The sequence below is a fragment of the Mchenga conophoros genome, linkage group LG7 (assembly GCF_057382185.1).
Source record: "Mchenga conophoros isolate Kocher_MC1m ecotype Shallow Benthic linkage group LG7, M_conophoros_male_GT1.1, whole genome shotgun sequence".
NCBI classification, from domain to species: Eukaryota; Metazoa; Chordata; class Actinopteri; order Cichliformes; family Cichlidae; genus Mchenga; species Mchenga conophoros.
Genome location: NC_140532.1, coordinates 31,038,199 through 31,054,725, shown reverse-complemented (window position 1 = coordinate 31,054,725; position 16,527 = coordinate 31,038,199). Strand labels below are relative to the sequence as shown.

The window sequence follows — 16,527 nt, the reverse complement described above, 5'->3', positions numbered from 1 at the left end:
AGGTGGGCAACGACGCCAGGGGTGGGGTGTACACCCTGATGGTACTTTGGATTCCGTGTATCGTGCCCACCCCCAAGATCCTATATGTATGCGTAATGAGAGTGTGAGTAATGTGAATGTCTAAGTTGTGGGATAAAATTGAGGCAGAGGCAGCCAGAAGGGGACAGAGGGGGGAGTGGCCTCCTCTGCACCCTGGTGACATACCCTTACTCCAAGGTCCTGCATGTGTGGGTGGTTGTGGTGGAGCGGGAAGAGGGAGGCAGCTGGAGATGGGGAGGGAAGGAAGGGAGGGGCAAGTGACCCCTCCCTGGGGCCAGCTCCCCCGCTGACCCCAGTAGGCACCCCCATACTCTGCGACCCGCCAGGGAAAGGGGGCCCAGGCCCATCCAGACCGGGGCCCAGTGCAGCAGCGCCTCCCAGCCCCACAGAGCCCGGGACAGTCCACCCAACCCCACCACAGAGAAAACTGCACCCACCCCACCATCCACTTATCTTCCAGACTACATAAGACAATAGACGCCCAGGCTGAGCTCTTCCTCCACCTCTCCTGTATCTCCCCCTCCTGCAGAGAGAGTTCCTGAGGAGAGGAAAGCTCCTGCAAGGTGTGACAATTTCCCCCACCAGTTGAAGAGCCCCCCAGGTGGCTCGATGCACCGGGGGCACCCTGCGCCAGGGCTGGGCCCCCATGCACCCACCCGCCCACAACCCCAGCAACACACCAACCAGGACCCAAGCCCCCGAGGCCCGGCCAGGGCCCCAGCCCAGAGACGGAGCGCCCCCAGAACCTCACGCCCATCCCGGACCCACCCAGGGGCAGCCAGGCTACCAGGTCAGTAACCCACGTCCGTCAGCACAGACCCTCCCCTAGCCCCACTGCACGCAGCCGCGAGGAAACAGTCACCTGAGAGCCAACAGAGCCAACAGTACTCAACTGTATCGAGTACTGTGAAATTAATATTTTATGTATTAAAATTGCTACTCCCCTTTGTCTAGAATTATAACAAGCTGAGAACACATTAGGAAACTCAGGTGTTTTAAGTTCATTCGAACCTCTAAGAGGTCTGTGGGTCTCTTGTAAAAGGACAACATCTGCCTGTAGTTTTTTGAGTTGGTTAAATATTTTTAACCTCTTTTCTCTGGAGCCAGCTCCATTTATATTCCATGTAATGAACCTCAGTGTACCCATAGATGTTTGTGTATAACTAGGGATGTATGCTGTGTGCGTCGCTTAGACAGGTGGAGAGAATACGTCACTTGTTCATAAATAAAGAGAAGGAGAGAGAGAAAAAATGTGTGGCGAGATGCTCCCTGAGTCTGACTTTGTGTATGCATAGTTACTAATATAAGTAGGCTTGGCTTAAGTGTGTGTGTCCTAAACGACTGTGTGCGCTGTCTGACTGAAGTAAATGTGCTGCCGTTGAGCGTATGGTGCGTATGTGTCGAAATAAAGGATGTTTGTGGATGAGTGTCGAAGCAGGTGATCGAGGCAGTGAAAGGAATAAAGAAAGAAACCAAGGACAGGGGTGAGCAGCATAAAACCAAGAGGGGGAAAAGAGAGAAAAAAAAACGAGAAGAAAAAAAAACAAAAACAAAACGTAAACATTCCAATTAAATCACTGACGGAGAGTGACGGTGTTAATTCTGCTATGAAATCACACTTTAAGATGCGATTTGATACTGGTAAGTTAAACAGATGTTAATGCAAGTTAGTGTGAGTGGATAGGGAAATGGTGCAGCTGATTCTTATCTGGTGTGAGGTTAATACAGCCACGGAGTGATGTTGGGGTCGCGGTGGAGCTGTCCGTCCACGTACAGCCGGTCCACAGCGATGACAGCGCGGGAGCCCTTCTGGATGAAGCCGCGTCGGATTGGGAAGAGGACCCTGCGTCGTTCCAAGATCTCTTTGGGGAACTGGTCGTTCACACTGAAGTCCGTTCCTTTTAATTCCCTGCCGCGGCTTTTCACATGTTGCTTTTGTTTGAAGTGGCCGAATTTGGCCACGATAGGACGTGGCCTCCCGGCCGTAGCCCGAATGGGGCCGAGGCGATGTACCCAATCGAAGACGATGTTCTTCACAGTGTCCTCCGGCAGCTTCAGGTGGGTTTTGATGAAGCTTTTTACCGTGGTCTCCGCGTCCTCTCCAGCGGCTTCTGGAATACCAGAAAATACCAGATTATCACGCATGCTACGAGCTTGTAGATCAATAACTGTTTCTTTTATTTTTTTATTTTCGTTATTGAGCTGGGTAACATTATCTGTGAGACATTTCACCGACTCCCTTAGCGTGGCATTTTCAGCAGCAAGCGTTTCCACCTGCTGCTGGCTGTACTCCAGGGATTCTCGCAAGCATTTAAATTCTCGGTGAAGAATCTCCACCAAGGACAGCCTTGCGTCGAAACTGGACAATCACTTGTCGATTGACTCCAGTATGTCGGCAATATCTTTGCCGGCTGGCGATGTTGAGCCGGGGGAATCTGCCGGGCGTTGTCTTTTCGACGACGGCGTCTCAGGTTTGGCCGGGGAAGCTGCACACTGGGTCTTCTTCATCACGAGATCCTGAAAGCACTGATCAATATAATCTTGGAGAGTCTCTAAACTCTCCCCGTTGTTCTCCAGGGTGTTGGAGATTATTTACACAAATATTGTTAGTTATAAGACAGTTGATAAGTGTATTTGGTAATACTGAAGCTTAAATGAATTTGTTCAAATCTAAACTACCATTTGCTTTAATTTTCCGCCAAAATCTCCGGCGTCTGACGTCAGTTACAACATGAGTCGCTTACCTTGTCCGTCACTTACCTCTCCCTTCCGTCCTCTTACCTTGTCGCTCCTTTGTTTATTGTGCATAAATAGTGAATTGTCCTGACACAATATTGCGTTTCGCTTCTGTTATTATGGTACATTGACAAAAACATATACTTTTATTCACAGGATAAAACAGTTGCTTTGTATCACCAATTGTCCAGTGCGATTACAACATACAATATTATTGTCACTGCTACATTTCTGTTATGCTACCAGATATTATTTCCACTGCTAATTAATTACCGTTAAGCTCAAAGGTTATATTAATAAACGGTTAACGAATGTGTATTTATGACGACGATTTGTGAGACTGGTAAACTTACCTTTGTTCGTACGATGGTCTTTCGTTCTACACGGTGCATTTCAAGGTCCTGCACCTGTCCGTCGGTAAACTGTACCTGGGCTTGTTGCAGTGACCTGAAGTTACTAAACTTCATGAGTGTATGCACTCACTCCAAGAACCGTATGATTATAAATATGAGCATGGTGAAAGTTGGGCAGCACGCTAACGTCTTTTGTCCACTCTGTGTGCTCGTAAGGGTCTAAACCTTTCACTCCTTTGATTTTTTCCTTGTATCTTTTCTTTGTCTTTTCGTCGAGTCTGTCTTTGTACGGACCGGCATTGTTCTCCTTTTGTTTTGTACATTATTTTTTTGTGCGGCAAAGAAAAAACAAGAAGGTATTGGAACCGGAGAATGATCATTTTGCGGTGCCTCAAATGTTTGCATTTGATGCGGTACTTGGATTCAAAGGAGCTTGCCACTTCACAGACACTTCACATGCGCATGGCACAACATAGAAGAGCTACCTCCACAGGACAAGACTCAGCAGTCCATCTGCATCTTAAGGATAAAGGTCACTCTTTCGAGGATGCCAATGTTCACATTTTGGACAGAGAGGACATGGTTTGAAAGAGGAGTGAAAGAAGCCATCTATGTCCACTGTGAGCGACCATCTTTGAACAGAGGCGGGGGTTTACGACACCAACTCTCTGCCATCTATAATCCAGTTTTGAGATCCCTTCCCAGACGCCTTAACGCCCACTCACATCCTGGGCCATCTGACCTCAGGAATTCGCATGATAAGGTGGGGCCAGGTTTCACAATGAACACACCAGAAACTCTGGCTGATTGGGACCCACACCCAGTTTCACACCTTGGCTCAGGCGATTAGAGGATCATCAGGGGGTCCTTTTGTCCCTCTGTGGGGGGATACTCCCACTAGGTTTATATCTGGGACTCTCCACCATTTGACCTTAGAACTGAAGAAGCTTCTCAGATGAGAGGTGAAACGTCTTCAAGTAACTTAAAGAAGTCCAGATGCTTTTCTTTGCAAGCTCCTTTGACTACGATGACCTGGATGACAGAACCTTCACAGGTACTTGGATTGTTTTGCCACGAGTTCCCGGCATGCAATGCGTGAAAATCACGTGATTGCTAAACAAGGGGGAGGGTGCATCTGGCCTCCTCGGCTGTAATTGGTCCAGCCCAGAGTCGATCATTTCCAATTGGCCAATCCAACACCTTTCATTATATATACCCTTCCTAAAATAAAAATAAAAATCCATCGGCCCATAAAAACAAAAAATCGCCAGCGACCCACCGGGCAAATGCCCGGTATGCCCGATGGCCAGTCCAGCTATGATAGCTGTGTAAATGCACTTTACACTCCTGGCATGCAACGTGTGACAGCTCATCATTAATGCAGAGCTGGCTCCCTCTAGTGTTCATTACTCATGCCAAAATCAACACCGCAGGTCACACAGTCTTCATGGTGCTTTACTGTTTCTCTGGAAACCAACAACCAAGTTTCTGGCAGTAACCAGACACAATCAAAGCATCACATAAAGCACTTTGGAAGCTTATTGTTTTACTGGTTTACAGCATTGAATCAAAGGTAAGTTCTTGGTTCTTATAAACACAGATCAAAGGAAAATATCTCTCATCAAATTTTTCACTAACATAGGCTAAACATTAATGATCAGTCAGTCGGTTCTAAGGTCACTCTGGTGTGCAATACTTGTTCAATTCAATTCAGTTTTATTTACTCAGCACCAAATCACAACAACAGTCGCCTCAATGCTCTTATTAATGTAAGGCAGACCCTATAATAATACAGAGAAAAGCCCAACAATCATATGACCCCCTATGAGTAAGCACTTTGGCGACAGTGGGAAGGAAAAACTCCCTTTCAACAGGAAGAAACTTCCGGCAGAACCAGGCTCAGGGAGGGTGGGCATCTGTTGCGACCAGGTGGGGTGAGAGAAGGAAGACAGGATAAGACATGCTGTGGAAGCTCCAACATGACCAGTTTAGTTTCTGTAGTGATGGCAGAGCCAGTCTGACACATGAACTGAAATCAGCTGATCATAGTGACAGTGCAAGAACCAATAAACAGGATCGATAGGCAGGCAGACTAGTGATTCCAAGGAATCATTAGTACTGGATCCAATTCCCATCGCTACGGTTGACTGTAGTTTCCATGGAAAATTCTCTGTAAACACTTTCCATTTAGTTTCCGAGTAAGGGCACTAAAACCGTAAACACAGAAGATTCCTTTCAGAGTAAAAGCTGCATCGTTTAAATGTATTGGTTGCAATGGTAAGGCAAAGCTTTTACTGTGAAGGTGAACACTACCAGTTTCTGGTTTCTGTCACACTCTTCACAATTTCACAACTGCTCAAAGAGGAGTTATCAAGTGTTTTTTAGAGACCTGCTAGTAACCAAAGCACTACATCAGTTTCAAACGAACGACTTCCGGAGCCCATTTGAAGCCAGTCAGGAAACACACATTTTTACATGGCAACCAGTGGTCGCCAGATGATCTCTGACGAGTCTCTAGGGTTGGGCGACTGAGGTGTTAGAAAATAAGGTAACTTGAGGGATACGTTTTGTCATAGGAGCAGTAACCTTTCCTCTTTGTGTCCTAAAGAGAAGCAGGAATGACTGGCCAGTAGTCTGTGTAATGAACAGACCACAAAGGTACAACAGTGCCTTAGAGGAGTGGTTTTCAAATATGAAGGGATTCAAATCTCATAGAAAAAATAATATTTTGCCAAATTTTTCCTTTTCTGTGTGGATAATACGTAGGGCTTGCATGATTTTTTTAAAAAAAGAGAGGCCTCTGTCTGCAGAGATGCAGTTGAATAATAAAGTATGAATAGTTTGAGCAAGGGGGAAAATCATGTGAAACTATGGCTCATGTGAAACTGTGGGGATAGACAACATAGGAAGAGAGGCGCCAGAATGTGTCCATATGTATCTGCACTGTGACCGCTTTCTGACCTGGCCTTAAGCAGGAAACAGGGAAATAAACAGGGCAATGTGACATTTTTCATTTCTGAGAATAGCAGGAGGAATGTGGAGCCAGGATATATGTAGATAAGAGACAAGACAGCTGCACATACCAACGGTCATAGGATAGTGTGTATGGATTCAGTGATATAGTCACATGTGGGGGTCAGGTCAAAGGTGTTCTAAATTTATTGTGGGCTTAGAGTATAAATGTAACAGACTGAAGGAGCGTCCTTCAGATCTGCAGGAGCACTGTGCACATCTCCCCATGCGCATGTGTAAATAAGGAGGAACATGGGAAGTGAAGTATTCTGTCTCGTGTCTTACCAGGTCAGAATCAAAGGATCAGGAGCAACAGCTGGTCGCAACAGTCTGTTTAACCACGTACAACCTTTTGATTTTGCACCTAAACAAATAAAAGAATGGGTGCTAATGTATACCTTTTACAGGTTTTGAACAAGTATGTGCCTCTTTGGTCCTCAGAAGGTACAAATCAATTCAGTTCAGAATCAGAAACCTTTATTGTCATTGAGCATCAGCTGTTAGAAAGAGCTCTTGGTAGCAGCATTTATAATACATAACAATAAAACCAATAAATAGGTAACAATAAAAACAAATTTAAAGAATACAAACTATCTAATCAATAAATTCAATTTTATTTATATGGAGCCAAATCAGAACAGCTGCCTCAAGGCCCAGTACATTGTAAGGTAAAGACCCTACAGTAATAAGAGAACCCCAACAATCAGACAACCCCCTTTGAGCAACAATGGAAATAAAAAACTCCCTTTTAACAGGAAGAAACCTCCAGCAGAACCAGGCTCAAGGAGGGGCAATCATCTGTCACAATCTGTTGGGGTGAGGATAGGAAGACAGCTCAAAGACATGCTGTGAAAGAGAGCCAGTGACTGGCTCATGTGACTGAAGCAAAACCCAGCCCTAACCCTAGCCGAAGACGATAATGAAGTTGATTAACTATGTTGTAGTTCAGGGGTGGGCAATTCCAGGCCCCGAGGGCCAGTGTCCTGCAGGTTTTAGATCTCACCTTGGGTCAACACACCTGAATCACATGATTAGTTTGTTACCAGGCCTCTGGAGAACTGCAGGAGCTAATTTAGCCATTTAAATCAGCTGTGTTGGTCCAAGGACACATCTAAAACCTGCAGGGACACCGGCCCTCGAGGCCTGGAGTTGCCCACCCCTGTTGTAGTTAATGATGTCTAAAGTTCCTGTGTAAAGTTTAAATGTGTTCACACATCTAGCAGCTATGCAGATGTCTTGGTAGTAATAAAATGTATGTGGACACACAGGAAATGGGACTGTGTGGTTACTCCTCTGTGGGTAAAGTGGGGCATGGCGGGGTTTCTGCAGAAGCCTATTGTAGTCATCTTTGGAAGATGGAGAGAAGGTACAACACATCAGGTCCTGGCTACCAACAGGCTCTAGTGGTCAGAAATTATCATGCAGTTCAGGAACATCCATGACCTCGCTGTAGTGACTCTGACCAAAGTGATGATGATCAAACACATGTTCATTCTGAAAAACAGAGAAAATGACCTCATGATAATGCAATATACAAGGAAACTAATAAAGAACTGAGTAGTACAGTTGTGTGGAGTATAGAGGTAGCATTAAGCAGCCAGACAGAAAGTAATTTATTGCACTCCTCGTTGCGTCCATAAACTGACCTGAAACACACAAGAAATATCAGCTAACAAAAGAAACAACAGTTCCCCGACAGATATCCTGATTCTCTTACAGATATGTCAATATGGGGTCACTAAAATTAATATTGAATCGGTGCGTGACGTTGCCTAAACAATGCTGGATTCTGTAGTTTGTGGTTCCCTCCCAAATCGGACCACAACTGACATGTTTAGCCGAATGCTCTCTTTGTGCTTGATGCTGTTGGGTGATAGAATGCATGAAAATAAATGCCAAACAAAGATTTGGAGACAAAAGAGGCAAATGTGCACTGCTTACCACACCCGGTGTCTGTAGCAGAGGATTGTGCAGATGGACAGAATAATAAAAACTGCTCCCAGGGCTATCAAGGTCAGCACTGTCAAGTAAGCTGGTGAAAATAATGAAACGCATCAAGTAAATCAAAGAAAATGATACAGTTGACAGTCTAATTAAAGAAAACAGTCTTCAAGATGAAAAAAGTAACCTACTCGATGGATTCAAAGTAACGGTGTTGGATGAAACTGCTGTTTGTGCGTTTATCATGAAGGTGTACGAACTGATGTTCAGGTTCTTTTCAATCAGGCTGGTAGCTCCAAGAGCGACTGTATCAAGACAGAGTGACCACCAATATTACAACATAAACACATCTTTATGATCTTCAGGCAACCAGCTAATCTTTCTGTGTAGAGAAACAAAATCAGGAGTCAAACCTTGCAGATTAAATATTTTTCTTCTAGAAATGTTCATAATCAATCAAAAGATAGATTGCTGTGTTTTTATGACTCCAGTGGGACCATGATTTACAAAATGAGCACCACATTTACTTCAGTAAGAGACTTTAATCAATCAACTGAGACCAAAAGCTCATCAGGTAAATGTTTACTGAAGTCACATCAGTTGAGAAGCAGCAACTTTTTCTTACTTTCATATGACCTGACTTTACTCAGACTGTATAAAAGATTTGACTCATCTGTATCTCATCATACAGTTTTATTTAAAACCCTATGATTTTTAAAGAAAATACTTACCATCACCCTTCGTGCAGATTTTGACACTTTTGCTCCAGTCACCCCATTTCCAGAAATGCTGTGCTGTTCCACATCGGACCCTCACAACATAGTCCCAGTGTGGTATCAAGTCCTTGATGACTGCAGCTGTGAGGCCAACTCCAATGTTTTCAGTCTACAAGGACAAAAATTATGTTAGCTGACTTCAGTGAAGACTTTTACTTTGAAAAGCCAATACCTTAGCCTCCTTTTTAATCTACTCACTTTGGTATTAGAGTTTCCATCACTGACATCTACTTGGCATGTGATGTTGAGATTACTGTACTTCTGCACAGTCCAGCTCCATTTCAGACTGATGTTTCTGGGGTTCACAGTTGAAGCTGCCACTTTGTCTGGAGCAACCATGTGCACTAAAACAAGAGATCACAACAATCAGCTGATCTTAAAGATTAAAAATAATCATTTTAACCAAATTTTATTCAAAGCTTTACCTCTTTTGGTCAGGTCCGCGTTGTCATGGATCTCGAGCTTTCCCAGCCGATTAGTTGCTGTTAAGGTCCAGTTCCTCTCAGCTGCATCCAGCTTTACGTTTTGCGAGCATTTACCTGAACGTCCATTGATGCATGAGCTAAAATGTAAAAAATATACACCGCTATTACTAAATATTTACAACTAAACAAATACAGAGGCTAGCAGGACTGCACATTCACTAGGAAGCAAAGTAAGAGTACATTTTAAATTTGTCATTGACTGAACTCCTTATTGCTTAATCAATAATGTTTGGTGCTTTAAAGTTTAGTCTATAGATCCCAAAATGTTTTTGCTTTGATGGTCTTTTAAATCAGAGCATTTCTCTCAACTGCTTGAAACTACTTTTATAAATATTCAGGTTTTTGGGTTTTTTAAGAACTCTGGTGACGAGGTGTAATGTGTGCAGTTTTCACTGCAAATCATATAAAGTGAAATTAAAGAAGAATAGCCCTGAAAACAACTCCACTGTGATTTCATCAAGGACGTTCTCTTTGTAAACTCACTTTGACTTTTGACCTATATGGCATTACATACTGTGAGAAGCATAACTACTGTTTATCCCATAATTAATCAATTTGTTTTTTGGACTATGTTTATTCTGGGCACTTTATTTTAGTTTTCAAATAATGTGTTAACCATCTCTGCGTGTGTGTGTGGCTTATACTTGGATATGCATGGAATTTACAAAGGAGAGTGGCACACTTTAAAAGGGAATGTTTTGACAAGGCCTGATATGTTGTAGATTTTCACTCTAACTAAAAGTAGTAAACAGGGCAGCCTGTCTGTCTGTGATAGCACTGGAGTCTGCATGCTCTCGCAGTAGAGCACTTTGCTTTCTGACTATTATTTTTTCAGGTTTTTTTCCCCCAATAAATCATCCTGCAACTGAAGTTGTATAGCAAGTGCTCATTTTTGTAACTTCTGACTACAGATCATCGAGATCATCTAAAAGTACTGTTCATCAACTTTTTGTTCTTCTGAATCTGAAACGGTCTGCAGTGGTTTTTAACAAGGTGTCCAGTGAGGTGTCTTATTTTAAGATTCACACCCTCAGATGCTTCCATACAGGAGACTGTAGATATATTAGGGGTGGTTGGGTCTTATTATACCTTCCTTGGAGCTGATATGTTCTTTCCATTGCAGGATGTTCGTTTGCTGCCCTTCCTACGTTCCAAAAACAGTCGATTGATTCCAGATCCCGGGTTTCACACTTAAGATCACTGTCATCAGGAGGATCTAAGTTTGTGGCAAATACCAGGAAAAACAGAAGCACATTTAAAAGAGAACCATTTATTTACAAGATCAATTTGAGAAACCACAATCTCAAATGCTACATCATACTTACAGCTGGCGTGAAAACTGGCTCCGTTGATGTTTCCTTTGGTTGTTTCACATATTACATCACTATAGTTTTCTGATTCTTGGTCCAGGTGAACAGTCAGGGAGTGCACATGTTCACTGATCTTTGTAGTTGTTACATTAGTGCCTTTGTAGTCATATAGAAACATTGTTTTAATACTTTCCCCATCTGGCACCATGCAGCAGAATGTGGCTGTGCTGCCCACCTCCAATATTTGGTCTCTTGGGAGAACCAGTATTTCACCCTGGTCTGAAGAAGCACAGTGATAAGAATAAACGAGACTGTAAAGTGTTTAAGAATCAAAAAAGATCAAATGATTTGAACTTAATATTAACCAGGTAGCGTCTTCTGCATCCATGGGCTTGATTGGTTGTTGTATTGGGACCTGAGCCGGACTGAATGGCGAGCACACTGCGATGGTAAATGGGAAGTCCATTTCCAGGAATGAGTAGATCCTATCTGTGCAGGTGCCACAACAACTTCACCCTACAACATTATCATAAACACATTAGAGGAACAGCTTTTTGTTTGGAGGCTACAGAAGTGAGGATTATAGTTACCCATAATAATCTCTTACATTGTGTTCAGGTTTGTCTGCAATGAGAAGCTGCAGCTCGTACACGAGCCCATCTCGTATCACAGAGCAAGAAGGGTCATCTTCCCACTTTAACAGGAAACTGTCGTAGTCAAGAGTCACATTCTGAGGTCCACAACGCAAAACACCTAAAGGAAGTGACCACAGGACATTTTATGGTTAAGGTGACCTGAACAATTCTTCACAGTCATCGTTGGGCTATTTGAACAGCAGTCAGTGAGGACACAGCCAGTGGTGCCAATAGTGTCGTCACTGCCCGGGCATCAAATACTGATGTTTTATTAAAGACTGTCATATCTATCTGTGCTGGTGGATGAATGAACCTACTATAGCAATCCACTTCTTAGAGCTGATGTCATTAGACATTTTCAGGTTCAAACACTACTTCAGTTCTCGAATTCAAACAATGAGCCACCAACAAAAAATTGGATATCGTATTTGAAGTGCATGTTGTGTTAGCCAGTGTTGAGCATCAAGCTATGAGGCAGAAAATTGTGGTGATCCCGTCATGTGCAATGTCCTGTAATGTAGTTATACCCATCAACTCCCATGGTAAAATATCCAACTTTAGAGCAGAAATAAACATGTTCACAACCTGATACAAAAGAGTTTTGGCCTCTGTAAACCCCTGTAATAAACAAAATAAAATCAGTTTACATTTGAGAAAAAAATACATTGTTAAAGTTTACAAAGCAGGCACTGGTGTACAAAGTTATCACAGCATGTCCAAAGGTCAAAACTGGAATGAGATGTATCATTGAAAAATAGAGGAGAGAGAGACACTGCAGCACAAGTCTGCCAGAGGCAGGAGGTAAAAGATTTCAAAGACTCAGAGAAAGACCAAGAAAAGCTTCTCTTCTGCAGAGAGGCCTTCAAGCCAGACATAAGTATGCTAAGGACACGTGGAGAAAATTACGCATAATAGAAGTATGTCCATTAGTAGATACGACAAAATGAGATCTCTTTGGCTAAATTCAATTCAATTATATTCAGTTTTATTTATACAACGCCAAATCACAACAACAGTTGCCTCAAGGTGCTTTATATTGTAAGGTAGACCCTACAATAGTACATACAGAGAAAAACCCAGACTGTTTGGGGTGAGAGAAGGAAGACAGGATAAAGACATGCTGTGGAAGAGAGCCAGAGATTATTAACAAGTCTGATTCAATGCAGAGAGGTCTGTTAATACATATTGAGTAAGCAAGGTGACTGAAGAAGAAATATGCAATGTATCATGGGAATCCCCCATCAGCCTTCGTCTATTGCAGCATAACTAAGGGAGGACAGGGTCACCTGGTCCAGCCCTAACTATATGCTTTAGCAAAAAGGAAAGTTTTAAGCCTGATCTTAAAAGTAGAGATAGTGTCTGTCTCCTGAATCCAAATTGAAAGCTGGTTCCACAGAAGAGGAGCCTGAAAACTGAAGGCTCTGCCTCCCATTCTACTTTTAAATACTCTAGGAACAACAAGCCTGCAGTGTGAGAGCGAAGGGCCTGATTATTTAAGACCTTGTCTGTGAGGAGCAGGATTTTGAATTCAATTCTGGATTTAACAGGGAGCCAAAAAGGGGAAGCCAATACAGGAGAAATATGCTCTCTCTTTCTAGTCCCTGTCAGTACTCTTGCTGCAGCATTTTGAATTAGCTGAAGGCTTTTCAGGGAGTTTTTAGGACTTCCTGTTAATAATGAATTACAGTAGTCCAGCCTGGAAGTAATAAATGCATGAACTAGTTTTTCAGCATCACTCTGAGACAGGATATTTCTCATTTTAGAGATGTTGCGCAAAAGAAATGCTGCTTATGTTTGGAGAAAGAAGAAGGAGGTTACAGCTCGAGAACACTGTCCTTCTCATACAGAAAAGACTCCCATGAAGATATCTAAAGATTAAAAGCAAAAAAGCAAAGAAGAAAAATCCATCAAGCAAGTCTTGATGCAAGCTTACTCTTCCAGGTAAGGAAATCCCAAAAAGTTGATTTTGTTTATCTGGATTGAAGCCCGAAGAAGTCACTTGGATGAGTAATGAAATATTTCTCCCACTGAAACGATACATCCAGATGAACAGGATCAACTTTTTGGGAATCCCACTGTAAAGTTGTGAGGTGAACTGAAGATGTGACCATTTGTGTCCACAATAGTAATAATAATAATAATAATAATATCCTAGAATTTTGCTCAAAAAAGCTGAAGCAGACTTCATGGGGCCTGTTAGTAAAATTAGCCACACAGCATTTTATATTTTTTGTCAGATATTTGAGTTACAAAAAAACCCCAAACCCACCAACAAGAGGTCCACAATTATCGAAGCTAAAGACCAACAGATAGCTCGCAATGAGGTCTGTGCCCATCTGCTAGTCAAAACGATGTTGAAAATGCAAACTTTAAACCTTTATAAAACATTTAAATGGGTTGGTTATAAAAAACGAATTATCAATTAAAAAATCACCCCCTGTGCAGTTGTTACAAAGGGGAAATTACAGACACTACTTATGCCTTGATTCTGCATCTCAGTGGCTAATGCTTCCTGAAAACTCTGGTGAGTGCAAAGTCAACATAACCTGGAGCTCCACTGCATGTCTTTGGCTTTTAGCATACATAGTAAAGATTATTTGTGCAAACTCAGGTGTATACACAACTAAGAGCTGAAATCTGAAATCTTCTTTACTAAAAATATCCAATCCTTTTCATACCTGAAGACTATTACAGAGGACGACATACTTACCCTCTCCTTGTCCATCTTGCGTGCTTTGTCTGAAGAGTGAAAACAGTAGCAACCATGTGATCATGATCTTCTTCCTTTGAGGCAATGAGCATCAGCTAACAGGTGGCTGAAAAGCATATGAAGCAAGGTTCAGGTTTTTTTTGAAGAATCAGTGCGCAAAATATCAGAGAGAAGAAGAAAGTTAGTGTCAGGTTACTCTGTGGAGCTGTGCTCCATTCACACACTCACTCTGCAGATCCATTTATATAGTAATGACTGTGAGAGCCAGGTGGACCACACACAGGAAGCTGTGTGTTCTCATAACTAGGACTCAGCTGCCAGTTGGGACACGCCTCACCCACTCTGCTGCTTTTACTGGGAACTGACCTTTTAGAAAAACATCAGTCAGAGGGAGTGAATCAGAGCCAACAAACAGAATCAATCCAAACTTCCTCATCGGATTCATCCCTCCATTACACCTGCTGGAACTAGTGTTCAGTACAGTTCTTGTGCAGTGTGGCATACCTCATCCTCTTCTACCCATTTCCTTCATAAAGAATGGCTTCTTGACAGCCACCCTTCCACTGAAACCATTTCTGATGAGTCTTCAGTGAACAGCAGATGAATCAGCTGAAGGGGCAGCTGCACCTCTCAGGTGTTTGCTGGATTTTTTTCCCCTAGTTCTTAAGGACATGACTTTCAGATTCTGGTCACCTGCTGTAGATAGCTTTGAGGTCTGTCACTTCTTCTGTTATCCACCACGAGACAAGATCTTGCTTGGAGTCCAAGACTGAGTGTGATTGATGGTCATTTGTAGGAGATGAAACTTTTATGTTATGTGTGTTTTTCTGGATTTTTGTTGATATTCTGTTTCTCTCCTTTAAAATTGGAGGCAGCTAATTTCTTTGTGTGTGAGCAAACTTACAAATTAAGCAGAGGATCAAATAATTATTTCACCCAGTGTACACACACACAGACACGCACACTTCTCAGTCCATACAAAGAGCCCTTCTAAGGTCTGAGTGACTGTGAGGGCGAAATCTGTGGAAAATGATGTGTTGTATGATGATGTATTTCTCATAACCTAATCTCTACTTTTCCAGTCATTTAAAAAGATTAATTATCTTTACACAGATTACAAAGAGGGTCTTCAGTCATGACTAACAGAAGAATTCCTTCCACTTCCCGCTTTCCACTGTGTTTTGGCAGCAAGTGACGGTTTAGAAATTTCAGAGAAATTCAAGCACGACAGTCAAAATGTGAGTTTGCAGTTTCCCTGTGAGTGTTTGGTTTTAGGGATGGGTTCAAGGTAGACAAAGAACAGGGTCTGAATGAACCGGAACTCAACTTCAGCTCCAGCATGAGCCGCACTGAGTCATTGGTTTACTCAAAGTCTTTTCATGTTTAATTCACTGTAATGTTTCGTCTGCTGGGAAATGTCACCTTCTGACTACAGCAATATAAAAACACAAGTGTCCTGCACAGTTCCCACCAGTCACACACGGCATGAGGCTCCTATGATTTCTGCATTTAAGAACCTTAAAGGTACTTATTGTAGTTGTGGTTGAGTTAAACTGAGTTTATTGACTCCAGAGGAGCCAAATTCGTGCTCATTTTATGCTTCATCTTTGGCCAAAAATTTGCTTCACGCCGTGTCCTGGAAACCCATCAGGAGCAGTTGTTTGATTCTGTTTGTGGGTGGCCGGTGCTTTTTGGTCAGCATGATTTGAAAGAATAATCATAGGTCACATATTAAATGTTCATGTCATACTAAATGTCCAGTTGGAATAACATTGGACTCTTTCTCATCCTATTTGTTGTTAGTGGCAAATATTTGGGGCTTTCCAGTGTGACTGTATTCACATGGGCAACACGAGGCCAAGCTTTGCTTCGCATTTGGTGTAACACATCACTGTTCATGCTTTCATGCTTATGTAGCTTTGGTTAAAGTGTTTTTTTCCCCTAGTGCTAAACAAATTATTCACCATCACGTCACATCATAAAAAGGGCTTGTTATATATTTTCCAACAGCAATTTTAGCACAGGGGAACTCCAGGCCTCGAGGGCCGGTGTCCTGCAGGACATGTCTTGAAGTTCTCCAGAGGCCTGGTAATGAACTAATTATTTAATTCACGTGGGTTAACCCAGGGTGATATCTAAAACCTGCAGGACACCGGCCCTTGAGGCCTGGAGTTCCCCACCCCTGTTTTAGCAGATTATGAGTCTACCTTCCGACTGTGGAGCCCATTTAAATTCAGTAAATATTATCACCTTCACAGGACCAAGTTGCTGCCACGTGATTGGCTGATTTGTGTTAAACAACTTAACTGGTATACCTAATGAAGTGGCTGTGAGTGTCCATGAACCATGGTGCTAAGAGAAAAAACAAACAAAAAAACCCCACATGTTACCATAAGAATAAAATAAAGAAAAATATACAAGAAACAAGTGCTTTGAACAATATTCATTTAATCATTCTTTTAACTTTGTATTTTTTACATTCACAATAATTACATCGTTCCCATCGTTTAAACTGGCCAACAAAATTCTG

The 16,527-nt window shown here is 42.5% G+C and overlaps 1 protein-coding gene across 1 annotated transcript; it reads right to left on the bottom strand.

The window, feature by feature from the left end:
• Positions 1-7,349: 7,349 nt before the first annotated feature.
• Positions 7,350-11,468, bottom strand: LOC146570436 (leukemia inhibitory factor receptor-like). Its single transcript, XM_085279436.1, has 11 exons — positions 11,447-11,468; positions 11,260-11,405; positions 11,018-11,168; positions 10,668-10,931; positions 10,432-10,558; positions 9,283-9,419; positions 9,056-9,201; positions 8,813-8,966; positions 8,273-8,386; positions 8,082-8,172; positions 7,350-7,634 (listed from the first exon to the last, which is right to left on the bottom strand). Coding segments are annotated over exons 1-11 (1,353 nt in total). The 3' UTR covers positions 7,350-7,633.
• Between the last annotated feature and the right edge of the window lie 5,059 nt (positions 11,469-16,527).